Genomic DNA, 16,133 nt, shown 5'->3' with positions numbered 1-16,133 from the left:
AGGCATAATCGGATATACTAAATACCTCTTCCTTATTTTCTTTGCCTCTTCTTCACTAAATTCTTGAAGAACATATTTTATTTTCAGTTGGCTGGGGAAGTATTGTTTAATTAATAGCTTTCTGATAAACTTGTTTGTAAATTGTTTGCTCTTTAAATTTATGCCTTCAATACAAAGTGATCTCATTTCTGGTATAGTATTAGAGTACAATGCAAATGGTTGAATCATTGTTTGTAGGGATACTGGGATGGCCTTCATTACTTTGTTGTATTCTCTAATTGAGCAATGAAGATTACATTTATCACACAAATCATTATAACATAAAAAATGACCATAATCATCCATCAAATGTGATATCGCCCATATTCCTTTTTTCCATCCGTGAAATAGGCCTATTGCACAGTTAAAACTTTGTGAACTCTGACCTGCCAATTCTTATCACGTGAAACCGTGGATAAAATAACAAAAGAGCAAGAAAGAAAAAGTGAATAAAGTAACAAAAGAGCATGACTAAACCCAAAAAGAATAATAAAAAACGAAAAATAAATCTAATGTTTATCTTGAAATTATTATCATCTTGGATTAAGATAAATTAAGAATACACTGAAAATAGCATTTAACAATATGTGATTGGTGGAAAAGATCTACCTTTAATTCACACAACCTTATTATATTGTATTGTAATATCAACGTTGAATCACCAGAGAGCAGCATTGTAATAAATATTGAACAACATTTTTGTTTCACAGGCCTATAATCTGTAGTACAATCCAATTGTGTCATCACGTTCTTTTCCTTTACAATTGCTCAACTGCCTGGAAATCAGAATTAGTATTTTTAGGTCTGAAAAGTGTTGCCATTAGATAGCACTGGCACAGTCTACAACCTTTGCATGTTACCTATCACCAGCAATTAGACATGGTCAAGTCTAGGGACACTAGAAGTGTCGTTTTGTCAGCAGATGGCGCTGTATACTTTCACATGCAGTCCACTGTCATACTGCAATTACTAGTCCAATCTTTCTTAATAGAGTGCTGCTCTGCCAATGTATAGAGAGTATAGAAAATATCCATTCGGTCATGTAGCTTCACGTGAAATTTTTATCAAAATATGTATTTCTAGTATTGAATATGTTAAATGTCAAGCATTTGTTTGTTTGTGTGGTAATACCCATATGCATCTTTCATGTCTGTCATAAAGTATTTTCACAGAAAGGCTGCACCAAGCCTTTGTCATAGGACCAAGCTCTTCATTCTTTTCAATCTTTAATTTTGTTACATATTTGTCAATAAAAGAAGAAATACAAATTTCAACCCACTCAAAAAACTAATTTTGAATCTTCCACAGCCCTTTTCTGCTATTCCAAAATTCTCATTAGTAATTTTGAACTACCTAGCTAAAAACCTGCTTAAACCAGTCTAAAATGGTTTACTGGTTTAAGATGGTCTTCTAGCCTGACCAAGTTTGTTTTAGCTCTTCTATCTGGCCTGCCAGCCTGGCTAAGTAGTCTTAAAAGTACACATTAATTTTACATGATTATATCTGTTCATTAATATGTTTATGTTTTAACAGAGTTCACAAGTATTAAGTGACGAAAAAAATTAATTGCAAATTAATCCAAGCTTTTAATTTCACCTACCGACTCTAACCAGCAAAATTTGCGTTCGACTAAGGTAACCATAGCAACAGAATCCTGCTTAAGCGTTTTCCGTTCAGATCGGTATAGGTTTCACAGCGACAAAACATAATTACTGTCATTATTTATTACTTTTTAAAACTCTTTGAAAATGTCTAGATACATATAACAAGTAACAGTGCTTTGTTTAAAAATAGTTGACGTTTCGTTGTCATGATAGTTAGCTGTCAATCAATCCTCATCGTATGTGGCATTTGATATTTACATTCAGCACATCATTACTTATTTGACAACTTGTACTGACAAGTCAACCACCAAGTCTGGTGGATCCCGCCCACTAACATATCAAAATGTGTGTGTGTGTGTGTGTGTGTGTGAGAGAGAGAGAGAGAGAGGGAGAGAGAGAGAGATCCTCTGGCTGGGCTGCACTCTGATAACAGAAGTATATCATCAGTGCAGCAGCTGTCTCAGAAGGAGGTAAAGCGATGTCTCATTGACTCAGGTGCGTAACGATCGAATTCCTGTGCAGATGTTTCCGTTGTTTGTATTTCCTGGTACAGACAGATGTGCGGCAATGTCAGTCAATGAGAGTACAGGAGGCATTGCATCGTAATTATGGCTCATTTGTCACTGAGTGCAATCGATTAAGGCATTGATGCTTATAAATGTTGAATGGAAACGATAGAACAAGCGTATAAGCGATTCTGAATACGACATAAGACATTTGTCTTTGCTATTATGCATCATGTGGCACAATAGTTGTTTTTAGGCATCTGTTTGCTCTCTTTCCTTGATCTTTCCTTGAATTTAGACTTAGATTTCTGAGAGGTGAGCGCAATTTATTTCTGTCTGAAAACAAGTCGCATTGAGTTTTAAGGCGACACACAGTGTCTCTGGGTTTGTGCAAACACACTGCATACATCTAGTTGTGCTTTGACTACAAAGGCGCGTCTTATAGTTTCACTGTCCGTCAAACGGATGTCCTCGCTGTCCGCGGTGCTGAAATCGCCTCTACAAGGACGTGAAAAGGACGACCTCGCCAGCAAAACTTGGGATGCTCATTCTGACATTATACGTTTCTTCCACCAGTGAGTCTTTCGTTCGCCAGTTATCTAGCTAGACTGAATAATGACGTAAGTTGGTCTTCATAGTTTACAGAAAGCTTCTAAAGTGCCACCTAACAAAGACCGGCGCATATTTAGATTTTTGGCTGTAACGCTGTTTACGCTATGCATCTAAAACGCAAACAGATAATATTCGGTTATACTTTATTTTAAGGTGTCCTTGTTACAGTGTAATTACACATTTAAGTACTGGGTAATAGTAATTAACCACATGAACTTCCTATATGGTTAGGAATTAGGGTTTGGTTCAGGGTTACTTGCATGTAATTATCCATAATTAATTGTTATTATAATAGTAAGTACATGTAACGTGTTACAAGAACACCTTAAAATAAAGTGTTTCCTAATATTCCTACATTTGTCTGCTGCTAAAATTAGTTTGTAAATCTACAGCTTATTCTTAAAATATGTAAATGAATGTCAGCTGGGTTACAAAGGGTGTTGTTGTTACAAACTACCCCACTAGGTGAGCTCTAACAACAGCTGAAAACATTTTTAATTTAGTGCAGGTTGTGTTGATCAAATGTACTTGTTTAAATAATTGTTAAGCCACCCCAGTATACTGTAGTCTACTATAGTAGACCTATAACTTAAATGTTTTAAAATGATAAGAAATGTAAAATACATAAAAATTGCTTAAAGCATAACAGACACAGAACTTTGTGGCCTATACACTGTCTCATTTTGTGGGGAGAAATATACAGGAAGTTTTGGAAACCCACAGACATAGTATTTCTAATTTTAGACCGAGTGTGGGTTTTATGTATCGGATTGAACGAAAACTGCTGATATACCACTTCTGTAATCAATCACACTGAATTCTAAACCAAGGATAACTTACTTGAGTTGTCCTATAAATCTTTTGGATTTTATGCTTATTCTTATAACTGTCATCTCAGCATTTATGCTGGTGGTAATAGAGATTTCAGCCATGTAGCTCATTTTTAATTGGTTAAACTGTATTACAGCACTCTCTTTCATCTGTGTTCATTCTGAAAAATAAAGTTTCTTTAATGGCATCAGTGGTTCTATGAAGAACCTTGAACATCCATTGAACCTTTCAAATGCAGAAAAGATTCTTTAGAGTCGAAAAAGGTTCTTTAGATTTTTAAAATGCCCTTCAAAATGGTTCTTTTAGGAACTGTTCATTGAAAGGTTCTTTGGCTATTCTGTGGGAACCTTTATTTTTAAGAGTCTACGCTGTTTCTCCATAGGTTGCACTGACCTTTAATGCAAGCATGCTTTTTGTAATAGACGCACTTGCCTTCTCTAACTAACTCTGTGTTATGTTTTCTCAGCAGGTGTCAGGGCGCATTCATGTTGTCTCACGTGCGCATCATGGCCCCTTAATTGAATCTGGGACTGCAGAGAAACGAGCACCGCTGGCACGAGCAGCTCGCACGCTATGCCCGTCACACAATGTGGAACATGGCACGCTTGAAGATGCCCTGTGTGTCGTGCGGACACCTTCCAGTTTTCCTGTGTCTGTTTCTGCCGACACTCTCATCTCACGCGTTTGGGAACATATACAAGCGCTCGGCGGTCCAGCGCGCGGCGGCCCGGTCTGTCGCCCGCATGGATGGCGACGTGATCATCGGTGCGCTGTTCTCCGTGCACCACCAGCCGTCCGCCGAGCGTGTGGCTGAAAGAAAATGCGGAGACGTGCGTGAGCAGTACGGCATCCAGCGAGTGGAGGCGATGTTTTTTACGCTGGACCGTATTAACTCCGACCAGAACCTGCTGCCCAACATCACCCTGGGCTGCGAGATCCGGGACTCGTGCTGGCACTCTTCTGTGGCTTTAGAACAAAGCATCGAGTTCATCCGAGACTCCCTTATCTCTATTCGGGACGACAAAGACGGATCTAAGTGGTGCATCGACGGGACCCCTTCCAACCAGCCTCCTCCTTCCAAGAAGCCCATCGCTGGAGTCATAGGTCCGGGCTCCAGCTCGGTGGCCATCCAGGTGCAGAATCTGCTCCAGCTGTTTAACATCCCCCAGATCGCTTATTCGGCCACCAGTATAGATCTGAGCGACAAAACTCTCTTCAAATACTTCCTCCGTGTCGTGCCCTCTGACACGCTGCAGGCGCGGGCCATGCTCGACATCGTCAAACACTATAACTGGACTTACGTTTCTGCGGTTCACACAGAGGGTAAGTCACTGTTAGAAGTATGAGATCTTTAAACAACTTTACTAAACAACGTACACTGACGTTCAAATGTCTCTTATGTTCATCAAGACTGAACGTATTTGATCAAAAATACAGGAAAAAATATAATATTGTGAAATATTATTATAATTTAAAGTAATGTTTTTTATTCTTTTTTTTTTTTGGTATACTTAAAAATGTATTCCTGTGATGCAAAGCTGAATTTACAGCATCATTAGGCCTGTCTTCATTGTCACATGATCCTTCAGAAATCATTCTAATATGTTATTATCTATTATCAGTGTTGGAAACAATTATGCTGCTTAATATTTAGTTTGAAGCTGTGATACTTTTTTTCAGGATTGTTTCATGAATAAAAAGAAAGAAAAAAATATTTATTATAAAATGAAATTATTTTGTAACAATATCCACTACTATTCAAAAGTTTGGATCAGTACATTTTTATTTTTTAATTTTTATCCATGTGTTAAATGGGTAAAAAGTGATAGTAAAGACTTATATTGCCAAAAACTATTTTTATTTTGAATAAATGCTAAAGTATCATAGGTTTCAAAACATATTAAGCAGCACAACTGTTTCCCACATTTATAATAAATCGGCATATCTCATAATAAATGAGAATGATCTCTGAAGGAACATGTAACATTGGAGTAATGGATGATGAAAATACAGCTTTACATCACAGAAATAAATTATATTTTAAAGTATATTAAAACAGAGAACTGTTGTTTTAAATTCTAATAATATTTCACAATATTACATTTTTTTTCTGTATTTTTGATTAAATAAATGCAGCCTTGAAGAGCAGAAGAGACTTCTTTAAAGAACATCAAAAATCTTACTGATCCCAAACTTTTGACCAGGAGTGTAAATGTCTGTCATGTGAATACAAGTAGCCTATGTGTGTTTTACACAGTATTGTAACATATTTTGTTTGATTCATTGTTTTTTGTTTTTTTGCTCATTGACTCAAACATCTATATAATATTTATATTATATCTATATAATAATTATATAACATTTCTTTGTTCAAAATGGTTGTATAATTTAGAAATGATCTCTAAAATGTGTAAATAACGAATTAATGCGAACAGGTGTCTTAAGAAGGGAGGCAGGGGAGTGTTTTAACACTTTTGTGTTCATTGTAACACTTAAAAAAAAAAACTTAGAAATATTATTCCAAAAGTAATGGCAAGTACAAAGAGTGCAAACGTTCTGTACAGTCCTTACAACATGGGTATTTTAAATTTCATGCATTAAAGTGATAGTCCAGTTTTTTTTTGTTTTTTTTTTTATTCTTTTTTTATGTTGAAGAATATTAGTAACCAAATAGTTTTGGTTCCCATTGACAAAATGGAAGTTAGTGGAAGTAATTTTCTTGCCAACATTTTCCAAAATATCTTCTTTTGTGCTCCGCAGAAGAAAGTTATAAAAGTTTGTAACAACATGAGGGTGAGTAAATGATGACAGATTTTTTTAGGCGGACTATCCCTTTAATTTGTTGTATACATGGTTATGTAGATGTTGAATAAACAGGTATTGTAAATTTAGTGCCTAAAAGTGATAGTCCACCAAAAAATAAAAAAATCTGTCATTTAATCCCCCTCATGTTTGTTTTTTTTTTTTTGAATGTTAGTAACCAAACAGTTTTGGTTCCCATTGACTTTCTGTTGTATTGATAAAAAATACACTGAAAGTCAGTGAAAGTCATTTTTTTGCCAACATTTTTCCAAAATATCTTCTTTTGTGTTACGCAAAATAAAGTTATAAGAGTTTGTAATAGGGTGAATAAATGATGACAGATTTTTTTAGGTAGACTATCCTTTTAATTTTTTGTTTATTAAAATTTACTTTAAAATACTTCAAATTTACTTCAAATCACTTTAAAATTCCACCTCCAATTTTTAATTCTAAACAGCAAAATAAACTGGTAGCAAATAAAGAAAATGCACAGGGTAAAAACATGACAGTCAGTGTGGGCGTTATGCAAATATAAAGCCCATACAGTGTACCGTTATGTGCAATATTTGTGGGTCCATCCAAAACATCCATAACACCTCCCTGTCTAGTCAGCTGTGACCAGATTTCCAGTTTTTTAAACATACAGACTGTGTGGATGTTACATACCAAATTGTTCTGTCATTTAACATCCCTTAACATGATCACAAATCAAACTATAAGCCAACCATGAAATTTGATTTATTTTTTACACAGATTCTTACAACAACCGCTGTCGCTTTAGGGTGCTGGTAAAATAGTGATTTTACCATTGTAGCTCTTTTCTGATTGATCAGACGCCATGTTATACACTATACTTTGACTATAGATTGACAGAATTAGATTAGGTTGTGTAAGTCTGACTTTGAATATAACAGCGTGACCATATAACAGACAGGATTTAAGCGTTAACGTTTTTAATTAAGTGAAAACAATAGGAAAAATTGTATTTGAAGGTAATGAGTGCAGCACTCTTTAAATGGACCTAAATGGTAATTCAGTCCCATTAGAGTTGTAGTGCAAGTGGACCAAGGACCTTTTATTATTTGCATATGGAAGCACGCTCTAATGACTCAGTCAGTTTCTCCACACACAATGAGGGTAATAATGTATTCTCCCCTTCTCGCCCACAACACACACACATTTTTTTTTTGTTGCTCCCTCCAGCATTGTTGTGTGTATCACTTTCAATTCAGTTGGTGATTTGTTTATAAAATGTCCACAGGTGGAAAGCTTGTCTGTTAAACCACACATTGAGATGATTAATGTCCTCATAGGCCTTTTTTTTTTTCTTTGCTGATAGTGTTTTAATTCTGTTCCATTAGAAAGTAAATAAGGTCAATTAGGTGTATATATACCTTATATATAAGATGACTTTTTCCTCTCTGTAATGGTTTATCAAGCATGAACTGTAGACTCACAAACACAACATCAGCAACTGTCTCGGACTTCGTTGCCAGTTGCTCATAGTAACAGCAGAGATCTTTGATTACATTAATTAACCAGCCAAATATAAATTCATCTGTCTGGTTCAGAGACATTTTAATGGCCATATTTAAGCAGGCACCAGTTTCAAACAAGCTTGCATGGTAATCTTAAAAAATATATAGAGTTCAATTGATGTAAATCCTGCTGAAAAGTCTAAAACTAAAGCCTGCTTGCTGGTTTTAACTGGTTTAAGCTGGTCATCCAGCCTTGTCTTCAGCTGGTTTGGCTGATCTCCCAGTGCCAGCAGCTGAAAAGTGCCAAAAATCCCTCTAAAACCGGCCAAGCCGGTACATTAATTAGGTATCACCAAAACAACAGAGCAGTGAACTCTGAGTATTAGAATTAAATGGTTTATTTAACACTCTGCTTGTGGTACCTATCTTTTTAGGACATTCATATATTTAATTATATATTTAAAGCAGCAGGAGGACATCACTAACATTAGACTAGCTTAATTTTTCATATGAAGTATTTGTTTTAAAGCAGATTCACATACAAAGACATTAAATGAATGAAAAGACTGAATGTTTGGTATAATATTTTGATCACTATGTTAAGTTCATCTGAGTTCAGTATGTTGACTCACAAGTCTGTTCTGTTTTTATTTGTTTTGTTTTATTAGTTTTTTCTCCACAGAATTTTATGATTGCAAGCAGAAAAGCTCAAATGAGACAGCTTTAAAAATCCCCTGAAAAAAGATAAAAACAAGATTAAAGACGTTGTATTTTTCACTAGAAAATATTGTCTCATTTAGTTTACATTTATTATGTTTTATGTGATATTTTATGCTTTTTTATTTTAATATTTTTATTTAACTTTATTTCAACTTAAAGTTTCAGTTAGTTCCCAAGGCTTTTTTTTTTACTTTAGTTTAAATTTTTTACATCTAAGGTTTTCATAATTTTAAATATTTAAATAGTATTTTATTTCAGCTTTATTTTAATGAACAAAAAACATTTTTTAATAGTTTTAGATTCAGTTTAGTTAGTTAACAAATACAGCACTGGTACAATGTGTCCTTCTATATCAAATGTGACCCTGGACCACAAAACCAGTCATAAGGGTTAATTTTTGAAATTGAGATTTATACGTAACCTGAAAACTGAATAAATAATAATCCATCGACGCATGGTTTGTTAGGATAGGACAATATTTGTCTGAGATACAACTATATGAAAATCTGGAATCTAAGAGTGCAAAAGATCAAAATATTGAGAAAATCACCTATAAAGTTGTCAAAGTTCTTAGCAATGCATGCTACTAATCAAAAATTAAGTTTTGATATATTTATGGTAGAAAATTGACTAAATAACTCCATGGAATATGATCTTTAATTAATATCCTAATGATTTTTGGCATAAAAATAAAATTGATCATTTTGACTTTTAATATTATTGTTGGCTATTGCTACTTATGACTGGTTTTGTGGTCCATGGTCACAAATATGACTACATGGTTTAGAAAAAATAGGTCTTTTTTCTATCAAGCTTATGGAGAGAAAGAGAAAAAGGAAGCTACAAAAAGAGGTACCTAAACCTGCAAATACAGTTGTTCCAAACAACCTAAAAGAACGAAACCAGGTAAAAAAAGGAATTGTTAGAGAGCCAGAGAACTGTGAACTTGCTCAAATTGTTACCCGCACACCCACACTACAGAGACTGACCTCCAGACAGTCATCAGTGACCACACACCACTCATCTTTATGATTAGACAGTAGCACTGTTCTTCTCCTGAGCACAGTCAACAGCAGTGACCTCTGCTGCCTGCACAATAAGATGTAAATTTCGCCTGGCAGCCCAGACGTAGGATGGAACGGAAGATGTTTTAAGTGTACCGTTGTGAGCCTGCAGCTTTTGTACGGACCTGTTTCTGATTCATACAATATTTTGAAAAGGACACAGTGTGTTCAAGTGACCTATTATGGTAATTTGCAGTAATTCTCAAGAGCCCCACAAAATATTATTGGTGTCCTACTTGTCTAGTTACAGTACAATGCCCGTGGAATATAATTAAAGGATAATGTTCAGTCAGCCGGTCCTTAACGCAAAATAAACCCAGACGGGGTGATCAAGTCTTGAATCACTCTGAAGGCATTTATTGCTTTGGCTAGTTACATAATAAATAAACAAATGGTTGTGAAATATGAGAGGAAAAGGAATATGAGTTACTAAAAAGGATAGTTCATGCAAAAATGAAAATTCTGTCACCCTCATGTTGGCTACGTTCACACTGTCAGTTTTTGGGACTGTTAACAGCTTTTAGGCTACTTACAGGCCTTGAAGTGTCCTGTTCACACAGCAACTTACAGTTGCTTCTCGAAAACTGTCTGTATGAATGTGCAACCGGAGTCAAGCCCATATTCCTTACTAGTAATCATAGCGAAAGTGACCAAAATCGACAAGTGTCCAATCGAGACGCGATTCATCAAATCTTCATTAACCGACAGCAGATTTTATATTTGGATGGAGAGCAGAACACAAATCTGACGGGGGCGGATGCTGTGGAGAAGCTGACTGGATCTAAAACTTTAAGATGACACACAGCTCACGCCCGCGGTTTGCCGCTTTCCACATGTCTCCCATTTAAAATTAACCAGACACTCGCGACTGCCACGTCCCGTGTGAAGGGGCCTTAATCGTACTGTGTGTGAACGTAACCGTATTTAGGACTCAAATACAGGACTGAAAACCGTATTCTGCTGTTGTGTGAACGTGGCCGTTGATATTTTTGAAGAATGTTTTTGAAGAAAGTGTTTTTGTCTATGCAGGGAAAGTCAATAAGGTCTAAAACAGCCTTAAGATGAGAGCACTGAGATGTTTTTTTCTTCTATCCACTTTTTTCTGAATGCAGAAGTCTCACTGGACTGGAGCGGTGCTTTGCATTTCCGGTCTCTGGTGTTTCTAGTCTAGCTTTTTAACTGATAATATAACGTTAAACCTGCGCACGTGTTTATATGTATTATATTGAAAAAGTTTCAATTCAGTCAGCCTTTCACACACCGTTTTAACATATCTATGGAGAACAGAGCACGAAAGCAACCAAACGGTAGTTCATGGCACCGCTCATCGGTTACTGAAAAAGGTGGATAGAGGGTTACATCACAATTTTGGTCAGTTACCCGGATGCGCGGTCATATCGGTGATACTCGGATGTAAACAAGAGCATGGATTGCATGGTTAATGTACTGAATATGTTGTTCTGATAATGCATGCTGTCTAAAGCACGAAAAAAATGTGTGGAGGCTGTTAAATCATATAGAGAGGGACCTGGTAAGCAGGAAAGGGTGCAATATTTTGACAAACTAAAGTTAATAGGTGGTAAAGATGGTTGACAATAATTGACCATTTTCAGCAACAATAATCAGCAAAATATGTGAGTTTTGTTCAGTTGAGATACATTGTTTACATTCAGTGCCGCCAAAAGGCCGATTGATGACGCGTCATGAAAACACTCTGTTGTGTCCTGAAATCATTAAGGTGATGGCGAATAAATGATGACAGGATTTTCATTTTTGGGTGAGCTATTCCTTAGCTATGTAGAAATATTTTGCAGTTTATCGATTATTGTATGAAAATGTTTGATTACAGAATGTTGTGATTAACCAGTCTGAATCATGTATTCCAAAAAGATTTTTATATCTGTTTTCTTATTTTATTTTGTGTTTCTCATTCTTATTGTATGACGCCATTTGTAACCAAAATGGTGGTGACCATTTCTCCATTTCATGTTTTTCAGTTGCCTGTCTGCCTGTCATTTTGTGTCCTACATACTCAACTGTCATCCATTTCTTATCCTGGGCTCTGACTGGTCTGACAGGTGTTGGATCAGTGGCGGTAATCCACCCTCCATTCTGTGTCTATGATTACAGCTGCACTAGTTTCTAATGCGGTTTTAGTTTATCCTTTATTAACCATCCTAATTTTGTGTCTGAACACAGGTAACTATGGAGAGAGTGGCATGGAGGCCTTTAAGGAGTTGGCCGCAGAGGAGGGTCTATGTATCGCCCACTCTGATAAGATATACAGTAATGCTGGCGAAAAGCACTTTGACCGTCTGCTTAAGAAACTGCGGGAGCGTCTGCCCAAAGCCCGCGTGGTCGTCTGCTTCTGTGAAGGAATGACTGTCCGTAGCTTGCTGATGGCCATGCGGCGCCGTGGGGTTTCTGGAGAGTTCCAGCTAATTGGAAGGTAAGGCTGAAAACCATTCAGTTTCAGGGCTGGAGAAACTGCTTCACTCATGATGCTTAGCTATAATTTGATCATGTTCGATCATGTCAGAGGAATACATCGCAAGCTTTGGAAGACACACAGAGGGCAAAAAAGTCAAAACAACACCCACATTGTCTTGCTCATGGTTATATCACAACTGAATCATCTTTAATGCTTTTGCATATTGTGTGCAAAATAAGCAAATATGCTTCTAATACTGTGAATAATTATTAGTACATTTTTATGTGTTGCTTCAACAGCCTTGTTTTTCATATTATGGCGAAAGACTAAGAGACATCGGAATGCTTAGAAATAAGTGTTGCTACCAAATACACAAGTTTCCAGGGAAACCAGATGAGATTAAATATGGACATTGTGAACAGAGGCGCTTTTCACACTTTTCACCACTAATGAATAATTTGTGATTCAGTAGCTGGCTCACAAATCCCTGGAAACAGCCTCCTGCCTTTGTCTTATGTGGTGTGAGTGTTTGATTTTATGTTTGGGTGCATGTGCCAGAGAGGGTGGTCACTTCTTTTTAGATAGGGATGGAAAAATGCTGTGGGCTGGGTATTAAATATTCAATCTCACAGCCTCTCAGGAAATGTTTCTGATGCCAAATAACCAGTAGGCAAGCAAAAGATGATCCTTGGTCCCCCAACAGTGAATGCATCATGCAATCACTTGTGACTTGGAAATTAAGAATGTGCCATATGTTATTTGAGTGTTTTTTTTTTTTTTTTTATCAGGATAATATAGAGTAGACAGAGGAGGAGCAGAACCAAACATGGGACCTTTTCAATATTGTTATTGTTAACTAAAACTAATAAATAAATAAATACATTTATTTTATAAGTTTACACTACCAGTCAAACGTTTTTGAACAGTAAGATTGTTAATGTTTCTTAAAGAAGTCTCTTCTGCTCACCAAGCCTGCATTTTGTTTGATCCAAACAACAGCAAAAACAGTAAAAGTTTGAAATATTTTTACTATTTAAAATAACTGTTTTCTATTTGAATATATTTTAAAATGTATTTTTTCCTGTGATCTCAAAGCTGAATTTTTGGTATCATTACTCCAGTCACACAATCCCTCAGAAATCATTATAATATTCTGATTTGCTATAAATAATGAATAAATATTATTGTGTTGAAAACAGTACATTTTTTTCAGGTTTCTTTGATGAATAGAAAGCTCAAAAGAACAACATTTATTAGAAATCTTTTGTAATGTTATAAATGTCTTTATCATCACTTTTTATCAATTTAAAGCATCCTTGGTAAATAAAAGTATTAATTTCTAGACCCCCTCCCCCTTAAATGTTTTAAATATTGACACTACTACTACTACTAATAAATGTTTCTTGAACAGCAAATCAACATATTAGAATGATTTCTGAAGAATCATGTGACATGGAAGACTGGAGTAATGATGCTGAAAATTTGTCTTTGATCACAGAAATTAATTACATTTTCAAATATATTCAAATAGAAAACAGTTATTTTAGATAGTAAAATATTTCACAATATTACTGCTTTTGCTGTATTTTATATCAAATATATTAAGGCTTGGTATAAAATTTTTAAAGCACAAATTACAAAAAATGTAAAATAAAACTTAAAATCTAAACATAAAAGCTAATTAAAAAAATTAATAAATACTATAATAAAATACTAAAAAGACACTGGTCCATTAGCCATACACCCATGAAATATTTTGTTGTTTCTTTGATACTTGCAAGTCTCTCGAGAATACTCTATTCTAGTTAGTCAGTAGAGGCATTTGATCAATTTGGTAAATTGGTGAAGCAGTGTGATGTTTCCTACTATTCACCAAATTTGATGAATAATTAAGGTGACTAATGTTTAGTCAACTAATCATTATCACAAAAGAAACCCCTTCATGATGATACAAGACCCCCAGATATATCTAAGTGGATTTTAACCAGTGTTTTAAGATATCATCATATAATCAAACATGCACTTTCTGCCCAGTTCTGGGTTTGGTTTACAAAAGCTATTCTCCGATCAGTCAAACTGTCTGATAGCGAAATCAGAGCAACACTGGATAATGTTCTCGGACGGAATCCTTGCAGATTTGAAGATCTGGAAATGAATTGTAGCAGCTATCTTGTTTAATCTATATCAAGGCAGCATCTATAGCCCACCCACGTACGATCACAGGCAGGCCATCATATCCAGCTAACAGACTTTCTAGGTCAAAACATTGTGTCTGGAGTCTGGATTTTCATCTTTTTTAGTATTTGCATGACCTGTCTCATTTAGTTTTCAGCTGGGTAATAGAATCGAACATGTGTGTTTTTCTCAGTACATGTTTGAGAGGAAAGGAGAAAGTAGGAGAGGCGGACAGCAAAACCGCTTTTGGGAACTAATGGAGATTTATTCATTAAAACACATCTTGCATTGTCATGATAATCTGAGTCCAAGCCTTCAAGCCAAGACAGCTGATGATGTGTATCTGAGATAGAGAGAGAAAGAGAGAGTGATTAAGAAAAAAAGAGATAGAGAGTATGTTTGGAGAGCTCTTCAGTGAAAAAAGAGGATGAGGTCCAGGTGTTGTTTTCCTCTGCTTTGTTTCTTCATAGCCAGCCCAAAATCAGGCTACGTAATTTTCCACAGCAGCAGAAAAAACATTGGCTTTTTAATTTCTAATCAACATCCTCAGTCTCAGGGGCAGCTTCTCTTGAACGCTTATTGCATTGGATTCCCCAGAAGTTGTCAGGCTACACTGGGCACTGTGTTTGCCTCTGCCTCTTAATGATCATGGTTCATTCCCACTATATTTACTCCTTATTTAGAGTCCCATACAGCATGTGCCCCGGAGATATTTTCATAGGCTCATATTATTGCTCTCAGGACAGAAAAACAACTTCAGCTCCTCAGTATTTCAGCTGTGTCTCAAGCACTGACAGGAATCCAAATTAAATGTTTAAACGGCAGCACTCTCCTCCCTTAGTGCCTTCTGTGTTCCCAGTCCCAATAATCCTTTTGCGCTTTCCTCCAAAAACTCCTTCGCGCCTCTCATTACACATTCATTTAGAAGAAGTGAAAAAACATTTTTCAGAAAAGAGAATTTGAGTGTTTCTTCATCTGCAAGACTCAACGCTATGGTGATAGACTAATGTGGGTATTTTCTGAGTGGTGGCTAGATGGTTACAATTATATAGGCGATATATACAGTTGAAGTCAAAAGTTTACATACACCTTGCAGAATCTGCAAAATGTTAAAGGGGTCATCGGATGCTAAGTTCACTTTTACATTGAACATTAATGTGTGCTGGCAGTGTATGTACAAATCTAGCCTATAATGATAAAAATCCATGCAGTGGTTTTTAATTCATCTGTAAAAATAATATTCCCTTTTTCAAATCGAGCCATTCTCAGATCCCTGTCGTTGTGGCGTCACACCCACAGAGGCCGCTCCCATGATAGTTGATTGACATGAGCGTCAGATCAGTTGTAACAGTCCAACCTCCATGTTTTGATGCCGGAGCAGGGATGTAAGTTAGACAAGAATTGAGCGATTGAGGTGTTGTGTTGTTGGATGTAACAATGAACGTAGTGGTCGTCATTTACTCACGACATCTAAGCTGCTGAAGATGCAGTAGATTACATTTGTTTGTGAAGGGAATGCGGCTCCCGATCTGCATACATCCATCTATGTTCGTGCAAATCATTCGTGATCCAGCTTCGCTTACAGCAGAAGTGAGGTTTTTTTTATGAATCTTTGTGATCGCCTTTCCTAATAATGTGCTAGTTAGCAAGTTTAGCGGCTACATGCGGCTAAATGTGGCTAAGGTAAACAGGCTCGTCACCCCACAGAGAGAAGAGAGGGGCAGGGCGAGCAGAGCTAAGTTGCATTTAAAGCAGCCTCGACCAGAATGGGATGATTTTTGCAGAGCTGCCCATACGGAAATGTAATATATGTGCTTATATGAAATACCCATATATTGAATACATGTTTATATATGCCATATCCATATATG

At 36.2% G+C, this 16,133-nt stretch overlaps 1 protein-coding gene across 4 annotated transcripts in view; it reads left to right on the top strand.

Moving 5' to 3' along the window:
* The first annotated feature begins 2,037 nt into the window (after positions 1 to 2,037).
* The window catches only part of grm1a (glutamate receptor, metabotropic 1a), a 40,927-nt gene continuing 26,831 nt past the window's right edge, over positions 2,038 to 16,133 (top strand). For 2 of the 4 annotated variants that reach the window (XM_051138401.1, XM_051138404.1), the window contains exons 1-3: positions 2,038 to 2,138; positions 4,062 to 4,915; positions 11,856 to 12,105. In XM_051138401.1, coding sequence (XP_050994358.1) covers positions 4,180 to 4,915; positions 11,856 to 12,105 — 986 coding nt within the window. In that variant the 5' untranslated portion in view covers positions 2,038 to 2,138; positions 4,062 to 4,179. Of the gene's footprint in view, positions 2,139 to 2,503; positions 2,725 to 4,058; positions 4,916 to 11,855; positions 12,106 to 16,133 lie in introns of those variants that run through there. The other 2 variants (XM_051138402.1, XM_051138403.1) reach the window with 2 other exon arrangements.

This window comes from Labeo rohita, chromosome 20, assembly GCF_022985175.1.
Source record: "Labeo rohita strain BAU-BD-2019 chromosome 20, IGBB_LRoh.1.0, whole genome shotgun sequence".
NCBI lineage: Eukaryota > Metazoa > Chordata > Actinopteri > Cypriniformes > Cyprinidae > Labeo > Labeo rohita.
The sequence above is the reverse complement of the archived record's forward strand: the minus strand, read 5'-3'. Positions and strand labels throughout refer to the sequence as shown.